This window comes from Mizuhopecten yessoensis, unplaced genomic scaffold, assembly GCF_002113885.1.
Source record: "Mizuhopecten yessoensis strain PY_sf001 unplaced genomic scaffold, ASM211388v2 scaffold11059, whole genome shotgun sequence".
NCBI lineage: Eukaryota > Metazoa > Mollusca > Bivalvia > Pectinida > Pectinidae > Mizuhopecten > Mizuhopecten yessoensis.
In genome coordinates, this window is record NW_018408858.1 from 654,340 (window position 1) to 673,210 (window position 18,871).

At 39.0% G+C, this 18,871-nt stretch overlaps 1 protein-coding gene across 1 annotated transcript in view; it reads right to left on the reverse strand.

Annotated features, from left to right (window-relative positions):
• LOC110465164 overlaps positions 1 to 18,871 on the reverse strand; it is a 161,151-nt gene that overhangs the window by 108,876 nt on the left and 33,404 nt on the right. The window contains exons 9-27 of the mRNA XM_021520809.1: positions 18,406 to 18,653; positions 17,794 to 17,980; positions 16,969 to 17,066; positions 16,741 to 16,801; positions 15,582 to 15,986; positions 14,585 to 14,712; positions 13,720 to 13,930; positions 13,344 to 13,433; positions 12,450 to 12,604; positions 11,580 to 11,735; positions 10,650 to 10,852; positions 9,745 to 9,933; positions 8,831 to 9,029; positions 8,244 to 8,403; positions 7,076 to 7,350; positions 6,494 to 6,692; positions 5,819 to 5,956; positions 4,640 to 5,350; positions 76 to 3,867 (exon numbers count right to left, since the gene is read on the reverse strand). Of these exons, the coding sequence (XP_021376484.1) occupies positions 76 to 3,867; positions 4,640 to 5,350; positions 5,819 to 5,956; positions 6,494 to 6,692; positions 7,076 to 7,350; positions 8,244 to 8,403; positions 8,831 to 9,029; positions 9,745 to 9,933; positions 10,650 to 10,852; positions 11,580 to 11,735; positions 12,450 to 12,604; positions 13,344 to 13,433; positions 13,720 to 13,930; positions 14,585 to 14,712; positions 15,582 to 15,986; positions 16,741 to 16,801; positions 16,969 to 17,066; positions 17,794 to 17,980; positions 18,406 to 18,653 (7,605 nt within the window). The remainder of the gene's footprint in view (positions 1 to 75; positions 3,868 to 4,639; positions 5,351 to 5,818; positions 5,957 to 6,493; positions 6,693 to 7,075; positions 7,351 to 8,243; positions 8,404 to 8,830; positions 9,030 to 9,744; positions 9,934 to 10,649; positions 10,853 to 11,579; positions 11,736 to 12,449; positions 12,605 to 13,343; positions 13,434 to 13,719; positions 13,931 to 14,584; positions 14,713 to 15,581; positions 15,987 to 16,740; positions 16,802 to 16,968; positions 17,067 to 17,793; positions 17,981 to 18,405; positions 18,654 to 18,871) is intronic.

The window sequence follows — 18,871 nt, forward strand, 5'->3', positions numbered from 1 at the left end:
TTAAATTTGTCTTCCATCTACATATATCAGTTTGAAAACAGAAAAAAAAACCAAGTAAAATTTAATTGGACTCACCGGATCCCTGTTCTGGGGAGTTGCCACCGTTGCTGACAGAAACATTGCCACCATCATCAATGATGAAATCCTCGGCTTTAATGTACATATAGCTACCCGTGATGGCGCCACCTCCTTCTACCTGGACATAGTTAAACTCCAGATGGTACTCATCGCTGCTAGCCCGTGGATTGGAACAGTTGACGAGGGCTCTTGCCTTAATGATGGTTGTTCCATTGATGTGGTACTGACGAGCAGCTCTGCTATTGGTTGAACCAGTCAGTTGAAGAAGCAGCTGAGCATCTCCAATCATAGTCAGATTGATTACATGGTCCATGGTTCCTTCCAGATAAACGAAAACATGTTCAATATTGGTGTCTGGGGCGAGTCCTAAGTACCCGTGCTCGTACACGTAGGAGTTAAATGGTGTGTCCACAAATTGGCGATTCAGATCCATGACCTGCTGTGGACCAACATGAACAGTGCCGGTTCTGTCTCCAATCATGTTCATAAAGTGAAGATTGGCTCCGTTAGACACAGGTTCAGGTAATATGGCCAGATTTGCATAACCATATATAGCGAGCTCATCAAACCGGTAATCAAAGTTGCCTAAGGCCAACGCATGCGTTCCAGCACTTGGCATGATCCAGGCCTTGCAGCTGTCTTCACTGATATCATTGTAGTCTGTGATGTAGTCACTTTTCTTGCTGATCAGTCCGTCATTGTTGACATACAGGGTGATATGTCCGTGTACCTGGTGGTACAGAAGTGTAGTGCCAGGACCTCCAGGGTTAGCGCTTGATGATACCTGTACCTCACCACCATGGTTGTCATAGGAACCGAGATACGTATCATTGACGGTGAAGTAGATAGCAATCCTGCCCCCTGATCCGGCTCCCCCTGTACCAGTTACGGGATAAGGGTCTCCTCCATTGGCTGTGATGTTGCCTAAACCTCGGAACAAATAGCAGTACATCCAAATACTGCCGCCTGACCCGCCACCATCTTGGACGGCACCAGCTGCCCCGCCATTCACACGCATCTCTCCATCCACCTCAATGCGGTTAGTGATATTAAGCCATAGCAAACCTCCTCCTGATCCACCATTGCTGCCTCCCCCTGCACTACCAATGGCATAGGGCTGGTACAAGTGTCCATACGGCTGCCCAGTCAGGGCCGTACCGGAACCGTATCCACCTGTTCCACCATGACCACCACCAGAACCCCCGTTCCCGCTTGCCACACCCTTTCCAATATTGTAGTCTTGTGTCGTTGCATCTGTTGGTCTGTAACCACGTCCGTCAGCATGTAGGGTTCCACCATCATCAATTGTGAAATTGTAGGCCAATATAGTGATGTTTGTACCCATAAATGTACCACCTCCTTCAATATATATGCTTTCATGTGCAGTAAAGATAATACCAGGCTCAGTGACAGGGTCCATAATCGATTCAATGTAAGAATCATCCTGGATTCTTACAAACTGAAACTCATACTCATTAGACGGCTTATTTTCGGTATGTCCACCATACTTAAGTGTCAGTTTTCCTCGTTGGTGCATGGTAACATTCCAAATGTTGGCCAGTGTTCCCTCAAGCCATATGTGCACATCATGGATGATGGTGAAGTTACCAAGACCTAGGTAGGCGTCAGTGTACACTCTGGCACTGAAAGGTAGGTCTATCTCATACCTTAGCAAGTCCAGCTCCTGGTTCTGACCAAGATGCACGGTCCCAGTCCGATCTCCTATCATGTATAAGAAGAACACATCTATCTTCTCACCGACCGGGTCAGTCAGAAATGCTAGGTGAGCTTCTCTATACATTTGTAACTCTTCAAAGTGGTACTCATTATTTTGGTTGGCGAACGAATGGGTACCAGACTCTTGCGTGATCCAGGTGCGACAGGAGTCTGTTGTGAGGTCACTGTAATCAGCGATTACATTATAGGTATTACACTTGCGACCACCATTGTCGATGAGTAAAGTCCTGTGGTCCTCCAGCATGTGGTAGATAAACACTGTCCCTCCTCCTCCATTCTGTGAATCAACTTCATTCCCAGCAAGGCCTCCAAAGGTTTCATAACTGAAGCTCATCATGGTCAGATTAACCTTGAGGTAAATGGCTATACGACCTCCAGCACCCCCGCCGCCTGTGCTAGTAGAATTTGTAGAACCTTGACCCCCATGTGCAGTGATTTTGCCGAAGCCTCTGATTATGTTACAGTACATCCATATGCTCCCTCCACTACCACCACCCCCACCGAAGGAATCTGCATCACCGCCATTAGCAGTTACCTCTCCATCAATGTCAATCATCTTTGTCACATTCATCCAAATGACTCCGCCTCCAGTTCCACCCCGATGACTCTGAGGACCGGGACCACCAGAACTTCCAATGGCATCTGGTTCGTACATATTTCCATAAGCAAAGCCTGTTGTTTGTCCGGTTGTTTTTCCATGACCGCCTGTGCCACCATGCCCGCCTCCTACTCCTGTGCCTTGAGGGAGTCCTAAGTTCACTGGCCTGCCACCATAAGACTGAGAACCATGAGTGGCCTGTGTATGCTGTCCCTGGTATCCAAGTCCTTCAGCAGTGATTTTCCCACCACCATCAACAGTGATGTTTTCTGTATGGAATGTGATGTATGTTCCGTGAAGAACACCACCTCCTTCAACACTTATAGCTCTCGTGTCAAACTCAATACCAGGGTCAGTTACAGGATCTGTAGTGGCATTCAAAACACCTTGGTCTTGTATTCTAACAAAGTCAAACACATATTTACTCAGAGAAGAATTGAGGGTTCTTCCGCCATGTTGCAGCCACAGGTATCCACCATGATGGATTGTTATATTTTCAATATTTGCAAGAATACCTTTTAGATGTATTTCAACTCCATGAACATAGGTCATTGGTGCCAGACCTAGATAGCCACCATTGTATACATAGCAATTGAATGGAAGGTCGATCTCCTCTCTGTGCAGGTCCAATACCTGTCCCCCACCCAGGTGCACTGCTCCTGTCCTGTCCCCTATCATGTATTTAAAGAACAAGGTCATGTTATAATTGTCTGAGGTGTATGAGTTGAGGTTCACAGATCCGTGGCCAGGGATGAACACAGTTGAGGAAGGATTTGTTTGTGGTGGGTAGAATGCTAAATCTCCATTGCCAGCAATCTGTAATTCCTCAAACATATATCTGTAGCTATTTCCTGCAAAGTCATGATCTCCAGACAGTGGCAGAATCCAGGCACGTCCACCATCTTTTGTTGGGTCATCCCAGTTGACATACAGGGTTCTTGGCCTTGGAGCACCATCATTGTCAATGATGAGCGTTCGGTGTTCATAACCTTCATGGAAGACGAAGATTGTGCCTGGCCCACCAGCTTCACAGTCATCGCAAACTCTGCCAGGCAGACCACCATTAGCTAGGAAGCGGAACTCATTGTAGGTAGTGTTGACGTGGAAATACATGGCTATGCGCCCTCCAGCTCCCCCTCCTCCGGTCCTGTCAGTGATATAATGGTTGGAGTACGTAGAACCTTCGCCACCAGCAGCTTTCACAGTTCCAAAGCCAGTAATGCGATAGGTATGGATAAGGATACTGCCACCACTTCCTCCGCCACTGACAGAGGAGCCAGATATTGCCCCATTCCCGCCATTAGAAGAGACAGTACCGTCGATCCAGAGTGTATCAGTGACATTGAACCAAAGACGCCCACCTCCTTTACCACCAAGTACACCTCCTCCAGCACTCCCCGGAAGACTAGGTTCATACACATCATCATACGGCTCTCCCCCTCCTTGACTAGAACCTTAAAAAAATATATATATATGTAACACATGTATATCAAATATCTTTTTAAACAAAGCTTTTTAAAGGTATTACTAATTTTCATCTTTAAATGAGGTCTTTTTACAACAAGTCAACAATTTGGTTTGAGTATTTTTCAAAAGTTGTTTAGAAGGTTTTTTACTTGTGATTGGTAGGGTATTCTCGATTCAGTTTATATATTTCACAAATCTCTAAAAGTAACATGAAAATATCTTTACAGTATTAACTCTAAAACCTCACTATATCAGCAACTGAGCGTCCAACTGATCACAGGTTTAACACCATAACCCCTGAACTATATTACCTGAAGAAATTTTAATATCTTTGTTAAAAAATAGGAAAGAAAGCTACATTCTCTTTCTTCATTTTGAAATCCTCCTGAAAACAGGTTGTAAATGAGCTAACTGGATTGTTTAATTCATTGAAAACCAGAAATGTTGACCTACAGTAGCAGCAAAGTTATTGTTTCATCAGCTTGAATGTGAACATCCTTATTAATGTCCTTTCTGAAAAATTGCTACGCTATTTTTTTATAAAGCATACAATATTCATGTATCTTAAAATTCAACATGGAATGCTGCTTAAATATTAAATTATAAACTATAAAAGCATTTCAAAGCTAAATATTTACCCAGTTGAATATACAACGTATCTAGTACTTAATATAATGATTAAGAAAGCATATTACAAGGTATCTTTTTTATTAAACTGTCTAGACTAAAGAGATGACAATGTTAATATTATAGATTTACTTTCCGCTCGCCCACCACTTCCTCCGTGACCAGCACCACTTCCTTTGACAGAGTCTGTGATTCCCCGTCCAGGGTTGATGATACCGTTGGTTCCCACACGGTCAGCACCGCTATTGTCAGTGCTGAAACCATTAGCCATTTCATACCCAAGTTCATTGGCACTCAGGACACCGCCAGCATCAACAGTGATGTTAGTGGAGAAGTAGGACACAGATGTCCCTCTCACAAGTCCTCCTCCGTCAATCTGTAGGTCAATCGTGGTGAAGTTGATACCAATTTGGTAAACAATGTCAGTGATCATGTGAATATAGCCGTTAGTTTTCACATGTACCCACTCGTAAACATAGTTACTGGGATCACTGCCTGTCGTTCTACCGTCCCTATACAACCATACCTTTCCTTCGCGATAGATGGTCAGGTTCTTGACGTGCGACATGGTACCATTCATGTATATATCAATACCATGAACGTGAGTGTCAGGCGCTAATCCAAGATGGCCGCCGTTGTAAATGTGGACACTGAACGGCAGATCAATTTTCTGCCGCTCCAAGTCCATTTCCTGCTGGTCCCCTATATGGAGTACCCCTGTCCTGTCACCTATCATGTTGTCAAAGTAGATGGTTGCATTCGTGTTGACAGGATCAGTGAGGATGGCGAGGTGGGCTTTACCATAGATCTGTAGCTCTTGGAAGTGGAAGGCAGAGTTTTGTGCTGTTTAGAAAAAACGCAAGAAGAACAATCATTAACTTTCATTGGGTTAACTTTGTCTAATTTCACTTAAGTTGGTTTTATTTTTTTTAATTAGAATGGCACTGTCATTGGTTTATGTAAACATAAAGTGATGTTTGATTCAGTATATATAAAACTAAAATATATAATATAATTTTCTTTCATGACATTTCTAGTTATTTTTTAAGCCCATATTCATTAACAAATGCCATTAGGTATATAAAATTGATGTACATGCGAAGATGTAAGAATTTTTATTATCACATGAAAATCAATTGTTTCTGAGCAGAAAATGGGAAATGAATCCTTAAAATATAGTACCTGTAATTTTAAATAAAACGAGAATACAATAAATCTCTGAGAAACTAAAAATGCTTTGATGACACTGAAAAGTATGAGTTTCAAGTCATGTCATAAATACCCAGTAGTTACTACATGTATATTACAAACCATATTTGTGGTTTCCATGTTCTGGTAAGAACCAGGCACGACCTTCATCCTCACTGAGGTCACTGTAATCAACAATAGCATCGCTTTCGTCTGGACCTCTGTTGTTGTTATTCAGCAGCAAAGTAGAATGACTGTACCCTGAAAAGAGTCAAATTCAAAAAGTGAAACCTTCTGGGTTCTAAAACTTTAGTTTTCAGTAACCTTAGTTTCAGTAACCTTAGTTTCAGTAAAATATCATGAAACTTTTTATTTTAATGACAGAAAAATTTGGCAAGGAAGATTTGGACTGTTGTTAACCTGATCAGCTCAACCAAGCATACCAGAAAATTTTTAAAAATATTTTCTGTTAGTCAATAGATAATCAATGGAAATCCTTAAACATTCTTTTAAAATTTCGATATTTTTGAAATGCAATGGTTTCAAATTTTGTGTGTAATTATTGTTAAGGTAATCATGGTTGTAAGAACTGGGCCCTGATATGCTGTTTATGACACCTGGGCCCTGTGTATTAACACTGTGCATTTCTAGATCTTAAAATACTATTTTTTACAAAGTATTTAATGTCAATAAACCTGATATGCCTATTTCACATAGTACTTTACTTTACTGTCAATAAACCCAATGTGCCTAGTGATGTGATGATTTTTTTATTTTCAACTGGTGTAATTTTGTTACCTGTGTGAAAGAAGAAGATGGTCCCTGGACTGCCATTGCCCACACTGTTACCACCAAGACCGCCATACGCATCAAACTTCCCGGTGAATGTCTTGTTCTCAGCTAAGTATACAGCAATACGGCCTCCTGATCCTGCTCCACCTGTGTAGGACGAGTATACATCGCCATCTCCACCTATTACCTGGAACTCCCCGAAGCCCTGAAATACCAAGACACACAGACAAGTGATCATCTGTTTAACAACTACCCAAAGTATACGTACACAATACCCATACAACTATTTTGAGACCCAGTTTAGTGATTCGACATAAGTTTTCCCTGATGCCGGCAGTTGAACTTGCAACTACCGACAAAATGGATTTACCTGTTGTCAAACACTATAGGCCTTAATGGCTGTCACCTGGTTGGATTAAGAGACTCTCTTTCATAAACGTATGTAAAAGTTAGAGAAATGCCACTTTGATTGTCTCAAATCAGTTGTAATACCAGTGGCTCATTACTCTTCGTTGTTATTTCCTACAGTCTGTACAAATGAGGTGTCCGTAAATGCAACGAGACAATGCCCAGAATTTGCTTTGGTACCTTGATGTTGTTGACTTTCATGTGAATAGATCCTCCACTACCACCACCAGCAGCATAGCTCGTGGCAGTCTCCCCGTTACAGCTGATAGTGCCGTCGTTCTGGAGAGTGGTGTTCACCCGTATATACAGGGTGCCACCACCTCTTCCTCCTGTTGTGCCACTTGTTCCTGAGCCACCACGACAACCGAGGTCAGCAGGTTCAAAAAGTGATCCATAGGGCAGACCAACCCGAGCTTGGCCCCTTCCATGCCCTCCTGAGCCTCCGTGCCCAGCACCTAGAGGGTCAAATTTCTTCTTCTATTAGCCTTTCAGAATGTCTTTACATTAAAAAAGTAAACGACTTAGCACAAAATCTTGACAATATTATTCAAAACTTGTTTAATAGGCTTGTAGCCTAAAATTTGAACCTTTTACCTCAAACTAAATTAGAACCGTTTTCCTGAGCCCGCATTAAGCCCATGATTTATATATTAACTCCTTATTTGATATAGAATAAGGGCACTTTCTCTAAGAAATGTTCCTCCCACAGCCCTGGAAACTTTGAAAATATAATTGTAACACCTATCGTGACATTCTGTATTTTTATTCCAGACTTTCATAATTTTTCGGCAGTCACCCAGTTGGTTTTGTTAGTTAGAAAACTTTAACCTCTTAAATGGTGCTATCACAGTATTGAACTAAAATGAAGTTGCCGCGGAGCACCATCTGCTGAAACAGTGACTCATGCACACTTTTCAGAACGATAAGCAGCTTAATTTATGGGGAGTTAAACTTCAGATAGGAATGCAGTGGAGCAAGAGTAAAAATAGACGGTATGGTTTTTGGGAGGAAGTGTGTAGAAGGAAGTGTATATTGAAGCCTATGACTGAACCCTTAACCTTAGTCACAATACCTAAACCTATATTGAAGCCTATGACTGAACTCTTGACCTTAGTCACAAAACCTAAACCTATATTGAAGCCTATGACTGAAATCTTGACCTTAGTCACAAAACCTAAACCTATATTAAAGCCTGACTGAAATCTTGACCTTAGTCACAATACCTTAACCTATATTGAAGCCTATGACTGAAATCTTGACCTTAGACACAATACCTAAACCTATATTGAAGCCTATGACTGATCTCTTGACCTTAGTCGCAATACCTTAACCTTTAGGAACTCATTACCTGATCCTCCGTAGCCTTGGTAACCTTGACCTACAGTACAGGTTTTGGTGTGAACATCTCCTGTGACCTGCCCAAGGTCATCCACAATCATTGTGTCAGCATCTATGTTGAGTTTGACAGCATGTAACAGACCACCACCCTGTACCCAAAGCTTGTTGGCCTGTTTAAGTAAAACATCATATTTTTACAAAACATTCTATTATTTGGTAGGACATGAAGATATTGCAAAATGGTAGCTATAATTTCCTGACAACAAAATGACATATAGCTTACATGGTTTTGACTTAACTTTTAGCTGCTTCTAAGACTACAACAAAATATTTGTGGCTGAATATAGTGTTAGCAATATTTTTTATGAAAACACATATAATAATGGACCTAACTATCATCCAGAAGAAGAATTTCTGTATCATTTTTATTTTTGTACAAATAGTTCATTTTTTTCAATTTTCCCAAACTTAATAGTAAGATATTCAGGTATCTTTTTGAAAGAAAACAATTGCAATTGCAAAATAAAATATTAAGACAGAATGTCAAGTCCTATGAATAAATAGTTTTTTATCTGAAATCATCAATACTGAACATACCACGATGTTAAGTTGACTTTGGTCATTGGTGAGGTCATCAGTAACCGTGACCTCTCCATCTGCTGCCACGGTAAGGGAGGTGAACGTATACTCGCCAACAGTGCCGGGCTGGGTGATTGCTGTTCGTGTTGTACCTGTCGATCCAAGCTTCAACTTGCACCCACTGCTCACTATCACATCTTCTACACCAAGTATACCCCTATTGTAAAAAATGTAATATTATATTGAAGTATACATCAAGTACTAAACAGTTCCTGTATAAGGTTATTTATGTACAGGTATAATTTTGCAATGAGACAAAAAATTAAGGAATGTTTTCCTAAGTTAACATTATACTGACGTAATTAAAATAAGTATGATGAAAGAATGCATAATATCAATTTTGTAAATTTGACAAAAAATCTATTTGGTTTTTCCCATCAATCTCAAATTACAACATTTGGACAACTGTCGAACAGGGGATCATACAAGTCTTTGATAGACGTATGGAAACCTCAGATATTGTCCAGTAACATCAGTTTAATATTTGGGTCATTTAGATCATGTTACCTTATACTAGTTATAGGCACTGAGGTAAACACAAAAACACATTCTTTTACATTTTGATGTGGTAGAATAGATATAATCATTATATGTTTGTATTTTATGGTGGAATACATACCTCAGGTTTCAAAAATGTCCAAAAATTTGATGAAAAGAGGCAAAAAGGATTGTCAGTGATTAATTTTTCCAACATTTTCTCACTCTTGTTTTATATTCCACAATAGGACACCTTTACACATGCAGATGTTGTTAAATATTCAAAACCCCAAACTATTATACAGTTTCATATTCCCTACAACTGATATAAACCAGTTTTACTTCAACATAATTCACTGGTGTAAGAGAAGTGACATGTAAAGTAACTGACTTACCAGACGATGATGTTGATGTCGTTACACTGGAAGGTGGGAGGGAGAATGAGGGTGCCGCCCTCATATACGTAAACATTGACTAGGAATTCCCCGTCGTTAGAGTGATCCACAACAAGCCGCTGGCCTGGTCCAATGTGTACAGTTCCGGTGTGGTCTCCCACATATTGGAGGGAAGCCATCTCAACAGGGCTGAAAAGGAAAGTTTTCAATCTCTAAATTTTTTACTGTAAGGTGTTTGTTTTATATGATATGGGGCATGGCCTGCCTCAAATTGGTCAAAACAGAAGATCATCAACAAATATTTTCATAAAATTTCATCCAAGTGACCTTCTACCCTTCAGCCAAAGCAGCTACATTTGGCTTCTTCTTAATGCATTTGTGAATACAAGAAGCAAGTTTGATGACAATCAATTTATCATCTATATTGTTTTTTAAGAAATTGATGTAACCAACTGCATGAGATGGCACAAATAGGAGCAGGGTGAAGGAAGAATGAAGAAGGGCACATGGAGAGATGAAATGGCGGAGGAATAAAGGATGGCACATCGAGGGATGAAATGGCGGAGGAATAAAGGATGGCACATCGAGGGATGAAAGGATGGAGGATAAAGGATGTAATGTTGGAGGGATGAAGAATAGCATGTGGATGGATGAAATGATAGAAGGATGAAGGATCACACATTGAGGAATGAAATGATGGAGGAATAAAGAATGGCACATGGAGGAATGCAATGATGGAGGGATGAAGGATCACACATGGAGGAATAAAATGAAGAAGAAATGAAGGAATGAAGGAATAAAGGATGATACAGGGATTGATTGATAAAGTAATGGGTAGAGTGATGGAGGAATGAACGATGGGGAGATAAGGGATGGCACATTGAATAATAGAGCTAATGTCTTACTAGATAATATCTGGGTAGACTGCCAGGTGGGCGTTGCCTATGAGGGTAATCCTATCAAATTTTTCTGTGGTGTTGAGCCAGGTACGGCCAGCATCACGACTGTATACGGTGGATGTGTAGGTGGAAGTCACAGTGGAGGTGGGAGGTGTGTTAGCACTGTTGTCTATGTAAAGAGTTGTGTTCCCATCCGTCATCAACGTGTCCTACAACAGGCAATTCCAATAGAGTTGTTATAGGAAACAACAGGTTAACAAATAGTTGCAACAAGGTCGCATTCGCGTTTCCCGTTTGAAACGATTCAGGCCTAGGTGGCACAGAAATATTCCTCGATAAACAAACGCACTTGGACCGAACTGTAGGCATAGCTAAAAAAATGCACAATTTCGGAGAAAAAATAACGTGACAAATAAATTATATAAAGTATATTAAAATCTACATGTGCATTGACCTTGTTTTGAAAAGAAATAATGCAAACCAGCAATAGTCAGCATTTTAGTTTCAGTCAGGCACATCTGGACCCCTCAATCTACATGTGTCAAGTATTTCTGAGGTCAGCCTCGGTTCAGATCTGTGCCTGTTGTTTTCTTTCAGGTTCAACCATTTCAACTGGTTGAACCGGATATGTGAAAGGGGCATTTAAAAACAAACTGCTATTCGTGAGCTTTCTTTACCATTAACAATATAAGTTAATTACATTTCTTGTATGTCTGACTTACCTCCCTTCCTACCTTTACCTGTTCGTAACCTGACTTCTTTTCCTGTTCCACATGGATAGTTTATCTATCTTTGTATGCTACCTGTGTATATAGGTTACCTCCCTTTCTACCCTACCATTTCCACCATCCCCTGTGTATATCCTCCTTTTTCACAATCACATGTATACATAACATATACTGTAACCCGCTACTCTCCCCTGTAGGGTTAACTAACCTTCAGGTATACTGTCCCTGCTCCTCCACTCCCAGCTCCTCCGGTACCACCATAAGCCTGAAGCTGTCCATGCCAAAACTGAATCCGTTTGTAAGAAACAGCCATCCTTCCTCCTCCACCAGACCCCCGCGAGGACACACCATTAGCTCCATTGACCTAGGAAAATAACTCGGTCAGTAGAAATATCTGTGTCTATTCTACAGTGAACCCTATATATACTGGACGTTCAAGTGTGTTATGAGACGTTTATAGATAACATCAGTTCTATGTAAAAGAGACAAGCCATAAATATTGGTTTGTATAGCCAAATTATGTTAATTTTTGTACATACCGCTTATAAATTACACAAAGTAACCAAATAAAAATTATCCCAGGAAATATCTGGAGAATATATATATATGACAGATGTCAGAAATACTATTCCAGCATATTTTTGCTTAAATTACCTGATTTTTGTGGTTAGGTAAATAAATATCAAACCACTCATGATCATTCAACATAAAAGAATGTTCCTTGAACAGAATAATGCATAATCTCAACCTCAAAACTGCAAATCCAACAGTGCCTAATTGAGAAAAGACAGCAGCTTTAAAACCATTAAAGAGATATTTTTATATTTCTATACCCAGACAATATAAAATGTACAATGGTTATTTTCAAGACATTCATATTCCGTAACAAAAGCTGTCCTTCAAACCTTCATATTCTGTAACCGAAAATGTCTCATCTTACTAGAAATACTTTTAGGATCTAAAACTGACATCTTATCAGGATATACTTCTATCTCTGAATTAGTTTTTTTCTCAAATCCTTACGATTTCTTGATAAAGATATTTAGCTGAATCTATAAGGGTTAGGATTTGTTCCTACCTGGACTGACCCGGAGCCCTCTAAGTAGTCGGTGGTGATCATAATACTGCCCCCACTGCCTCCGGGGATAGAGGATGAGCCGACTTTACCATTGGCCTGAATAATTCCCTCTATCCACGTACTCTTGGTCGCCACTAAGTCCAAAATCCCACCACCTAGAAACAGGTTTAAATCATAAAACTACTTAGTAACAACCATCATTTATGTTCCTGGCATTCCAAATACAATGATTATAATGTGGACACTTTAATATCAACAGTTTGAATTTATGCTTTATTGGTGTTAGAGCTAAGTTTCTACTGTTAAATTGGAGTTTAACATTAAGAAATGTGCCATAAAGTATGAATGACATTAGTACGTCACAAAAATACATTGCATTAATATAAAGGTGTCATATGCTGCCATACCACACAACACGTCATTCCACACAGATACATTGTCATGTCACATGAATATACTGCAATGCTACATGAATACATGGCCATCCTTCATCAATACAATATCACACCACATGAATACATGTACACTTCCATACCGCATAAATATGATGTCATTCCACATGAATATATTGTCATGCTGCATGAATATGTTGCCATACCAAATGAATACACTCCAATACCCCATGGATACACTGCCATGCCACACACATTATTAACATGATATATGAATAATTGGAAAACCTACATTTATACAAGCCTTGTCTATTAAAAACAAGATTATCTTGATCTTCAAAGACAATATTGTCATAAAAAGTAATTGCCCTTCCAAAACAACCCCTTATTCCTTCCCCCTACTTATCACAGTCACAAGAAAAGGAAGCAACTAAGAATTTGATTTCTTAATTGACCATGATCATAGGAGGTGGTAATTACTGTGGATCTGATATCTACTTACCACGGCCGTAGGTGGTTGAAGCTACACTGGATCCGCTACCAAACGCCCGAGGCTCCAGGTAGGATCCATAGGTCTCGCCAGGATAGTACGCTGAAAGGTTCAACATAAAACATGAGTTTATTTGATGTCAAAATGTACCAAGTAGTATGATACAGTAATACAGCACAGGGTATTTACCAGTGACGTACTCCTGTGTAATAACTATCAGACATGCTATATAAAGCAATCTCAATCATTACACTCAGCAAGTCATACTTTTTCATGCTACAAGTCAATTTTACAGTGACATCAGTGTAATGGGACTTTAGTTGCTTCAAGTGAAGCATAGAGGTAATCTGTATAAGTCTGTGTTGGAGTATGTCGTGTAGTTGTGTACCTGTTGCAGATGAAGCTCCACCACGCCCACCATAACCCCCTCCAGCAGGGGATGTACCCATTCCATCACCTTGTCTCAGACCCAAACCCTCAGCAGTGATCAAACCATTCTTGTCAACTTTCAAAATGTTTGTCTCCAAGTGAAAGTTCTTGGCATTGACCTCACCACCGCCCTCTACCAGGAACTGTGCAACACGACCAAGTCTCTTCACCTACAATACCAAAACAGAGCATGAAAAACAGTGCTATTTAATGGAAACATGTTAAAGACTTACAATCAAAAGTTAAGACTTCAGTGATATTATGGAACAGCCAGCTTTGTAATCATGAAAGGCCAAGACTTAATCATAAGACACTGTTTGTACCTTTAATCATAATCATCAAAAGTTAAGACTCAATCATCACTTAGTAAAGTTAATTCTGATTGCTATAAATCCACAGTAGTACCTAGACCGTTTACAACTTTACACTGGTAATTATAACAGTTTATGAGATATAGGAATTTTACATAATTAGTGAAAGTAAGTCAATAATGAAATAAAATCTTTCACACATATTTAGTAAGTCATATCTTACGAAATATATAAAATGTAAAAATAAATACAAATGTATTAACACAAATTTTCGTTGTGCGACTCACAGTAATGATTTTGACATGAATAAAACTATCAAAATTTAACACTGAGAGAAATACTGATCTTTTATCCACTGCACACAAACAGAACTCCCTTTGAAATCACTTGTATATTAATCATTTACCTTCGAGAAATATCAGAATTGAACTGTTATCTTACAAAGCTCATAATAAAGAATTACCTACAAACACCAAAAAGAAAACAATTATTTAGTTAGATCACACTGCTTACCTCAAAGTTCCAAGAATCAGTCTCATCATCAGTAGTGTCAGTTAAGTCTAGAACTCCATCTTTCTGTACCGTGACATTGGAAAACTTAAGGCTGCGTTCAGCCGAGTCCTCAAACGACAGGGTTGCTCCTGATAACATTTAACATTGTTGACAGATTATATAAATAGTGCCAGGTCATATAAATAGTGCCAGGCCATATAAACAGTGCCAGAGTGCCAGGTTATATATACAGTGCCAGGCCATATAAACAGTGCAAGGCCATATAAATAGTGCCAGGTTATATATACAGTGCCAGGCCATATAAACATTGCCAGGGTATTAGTGATAGCCTGATGATCGATTACAATCAAAAATTGAACCATTTGCTTTTACCATTCCGATTATTGATTATAGATTACATAATCTATATAATTGGTTCATTAGTGAAATCAAAGTGTCAAATTATACAATAAAAAATATGCATTGAAAGTCATTTATTCTTCTGAAATTTACTGTATGACTTAACAAAACTGCATAAACATTAAGTTGCTTGAAATCCATTCATTTGTAAAAGAAGAAACACGATGTATAATTAAAAACTCTGTCTACTGATGTAACAGTAGTGTTCTCACTTCATTTAGGTATTCAGTCCCATAAACTTATATAAACTGCTTAAAATTGTAATCAGTCATCAATCAGTTTACTATTTCTAATTACAAAACGATTATTGATTAGGATTTTAAATGGAATTGCCAATCACTAAAGGGTATAAAAGAGTTACACGAAACGAAACAATAACTAAACAGGTTTTATAACTACAACATTGACTATTAATGCATTTCACCCGTTTAACCCTTTCACCCCTATGAAACTTTAGTAGGATCTACAATGCATTGATCTGGATGAGTCCATCATGGTCTACAATAGTGAGAGGGTTAAATAAAGACAACAGACTGCCGACTATAATGCTCCTATGTACAAACACTATACTGTAGATCATCCCTACAGGTAAGCCTACCTGACGACACCAAGATGTTTGCCTTGTCCCCGACGACTGTACCCCAGATTTTTATTGTGTTGCTATTGAGGTAGGAAGAAGAACAGGCTGATGAACTGATTCCCTGGGTCACTTCATTCAGAGATTCGCGAAACTCCAACGTAGCGTCCGGCAATATCCAGGTGGCATTCTTGTACAGGAATGGTAGGTAGCTTACATTGGCTCGTTGATGAACCGTACTTTCCATTAGCTCTAAGGTATGGGTGGGAGGAATATGGAAATGGCCAGTGTCATCTCCTACAACCTTGATTGCCTTAATAGTGGTCCTGTTACCAATGGTTGTCAGGTGGGCACCTCCGTATATCTCAACAGTCGTGAAGTCGTAGACAAAGTCATCCGATGGTGGATACAGGAATGCAATGGCACCTGTTGGTAAAATCATCTTTTGTTAACAAACGTTGTCCGGCTCTATAAAGTGTTATTTCTTTCAATGAACTTTTTTTTAAGATGTTTCAATGCAACTTCACTTATTCTGATTCTATATTATTTCATATATGGACACAGGTTTTTCCCAGTAAACTAAATACAATCATTTTCACATAGCTGTCTACCTCTGAAACCTCCCCAGAGTACTTCTAAGCACATCTCCAATGCATAAAGACTTACAGTCATTTAAAAGTGATTTGGAGAATGATTTGGTAGTGTGGCAACGCATTTGAAGCATATAGGTCGGTTTTTGAATAACAGACTTGATAATAATGAAAACTAATTTTAAAAAAATCGTTTACTTTGAGCATGCACATTTGACTTATAAAATCACTTTTAAAAATTTCAGGTAATACTTCAATGCTACAATTATGCACATATTGGATTATACCAACCCAGTTTACCTAGATTTTACAAAAATACATTCATCACTTCCTCAATTTTTTCGAAGTTTCTAAACATTTTCTTCATTATAGACAGTATAGATTGTTTACAGGTTCATATCGCACATCCAGTGAAAGGTTTATGTGCGATGATTCAATGATTGTTACGGAAAGTACCCTGAAGGTGAGATAGTATATATCGTACTTATTATCGAAACAATGTCACTGGTTGTGCTATATAACCTGTACACAAACCTTTCAAAGTACCGTGTAACGGTGCTAATCTCAAGGTCAGAACTACTGATGCTTACCCGTATTTATATATGTGTTAAAATGAGACGCCTCTGCTGTGGTGCCTGTAGGTTCTGTAACCTGTACAAGTAAAATAGTTAATGCATTAATTACCAAACTGACATTTATGTCACCAATTTAAATCTATAACCAGACATCCCAGTGGAGCTTGGTATTACACAGTTTCACTTGTTCTTTTACGTATCCAATCAAATGCAACACGTACCCTCGACTCGGTAGATACTCACCGTGGGTTTTTGACATTTGTTGTCTACTCTGAGATTGCGAGACTCGTCTCCCTCAAAGTATATCATTCCTGGACCTCCAGGCTCATAACCCACTCCACCTAGATGTAAGTAAAAAAAAAAAGTTTTTGATATTTGATAATGAACCATGAAATTGACACTGTATTGCAATGAAATTGGGCCACAACTATTAAATATAACATTATTCATTTTACAACAATTATGATACAAGTTGTCTAACTTATATTGATTACTCTTGCAGGCACAAAAGGAAGTGTGAAAAGGTTTTAATGTGGAAGCAAACCGGAACATCAAGAAAAAACTCATATGGTTGGGAAGGTGATCCCCAAAAATATATCTGATTAAAACATGTATTGATTAAGTTGTCACCTATAATGACACACATACAGCAATCAGTAAACATAAACTAATCTATATTACTGTTACAACACCAACATTTACCATTCAGGCAAATGACCCTGCTGATATTTTTTCACCATTAAGCTTGGTGTTTATCAATTGAATTTCGACAATGATATATCAAACAAATCATTCAAATTAATTTTGAACCAAAATAGTTCTAATTTGTCAATATTCATATATATACGGTGAAAGTTATTTTTGGAGAGTCTGATTGTTTGCATATTTCAAAATTGATAGGTTTTTACCATACAGTATTTACTGCATAATGTTTTAACATTAACTTTCCAGGAATTAAGTTTTTGTGGTCAATGGAAAGCACAAAAATAGCGAAGATTAGATCCTTACAAAGATTTTACAATCTTCAGAGCAGAATCTCCTTATTATTGAGAGATGGACAAAGATTACCTTTAGCTGTGACCAGACCACTGGTGTATGTTCCTGTCTCAAACTTAACGTAAACCCTGCCACCGGCACCACCTCCACTGCCACTCGTGTGGCCAGCACCTCCATTGACAGTCATTTGTCCAAGCATGTCCAGTGTCTTACAGGTGATGGAGATAGACCCTCCACTGCCACCACCACCGTAGTTACCCTATAAACACGTACAAATATTTACATCCGCCTTTTACTTTGTCCTGGGTTCAAAATCCCTTCTTCATACATTTTGTAAAATAATTTAGTCATTTTGAAAAATAAAATATTTTTAAGCTTGCATTCAGAAACATTACCTTGACAACAATTAGACATAAAAAAAAACCAGAAAACTAGTTCAAAATCATCAAATGTGTACATCAGTAAAGTTGCCCTGGTAACAAGTAAACAACTATCAACCAGATCAGGTGAAGGGCTCTAAAATTACCAAAAAAAATGTTTTACCTTAATAAAAAAATAGATTAACTAAATCCTATAGACACACTGTGTATAGCCCTTGTGTCTGCTTTAGTCATCAGTAAAATCTAATGATTGTGATATTTACATAGAACACGTTTTACCGTACGATCACAGATCAAGTCTTACCGTACGATCACCACCGTTGGAGCTCATCGAACCCGTCGCATTCATGGTGAAAGTCTGGGTCACTTTGATTAAAATTCTTCCTCCACCACGCCCTCCCTTGTAGCTACTGGAGTCTCCGCCACCACTTCCCCAGGTACCTGTAGTATAGATCGTGCCGTAGGAATCCGAGGCAGAAGCATGTGTAGATTTACCTCCCCTGGCACCATAGCTTCCTCCACTCCCTCTACTGGAGGAGGATTGTCCAGCACCTACAACCATGAGCAATATGTCTGTCAAACAGGAGCAACAATGGCTAACAATATGTCTGTCAAATATTTTTTTGTAGACAAAAAAAAATCAAAATCAAAAATCTTTGGAAAAAGTGTCAACTTTTGGCCCCAAATACATTTAGGCAGAAAAAAACCCACTGTTTTTTGATAATCAAGGGAACAATGAATGTTCATAACCAGTGAATTATACGATATCT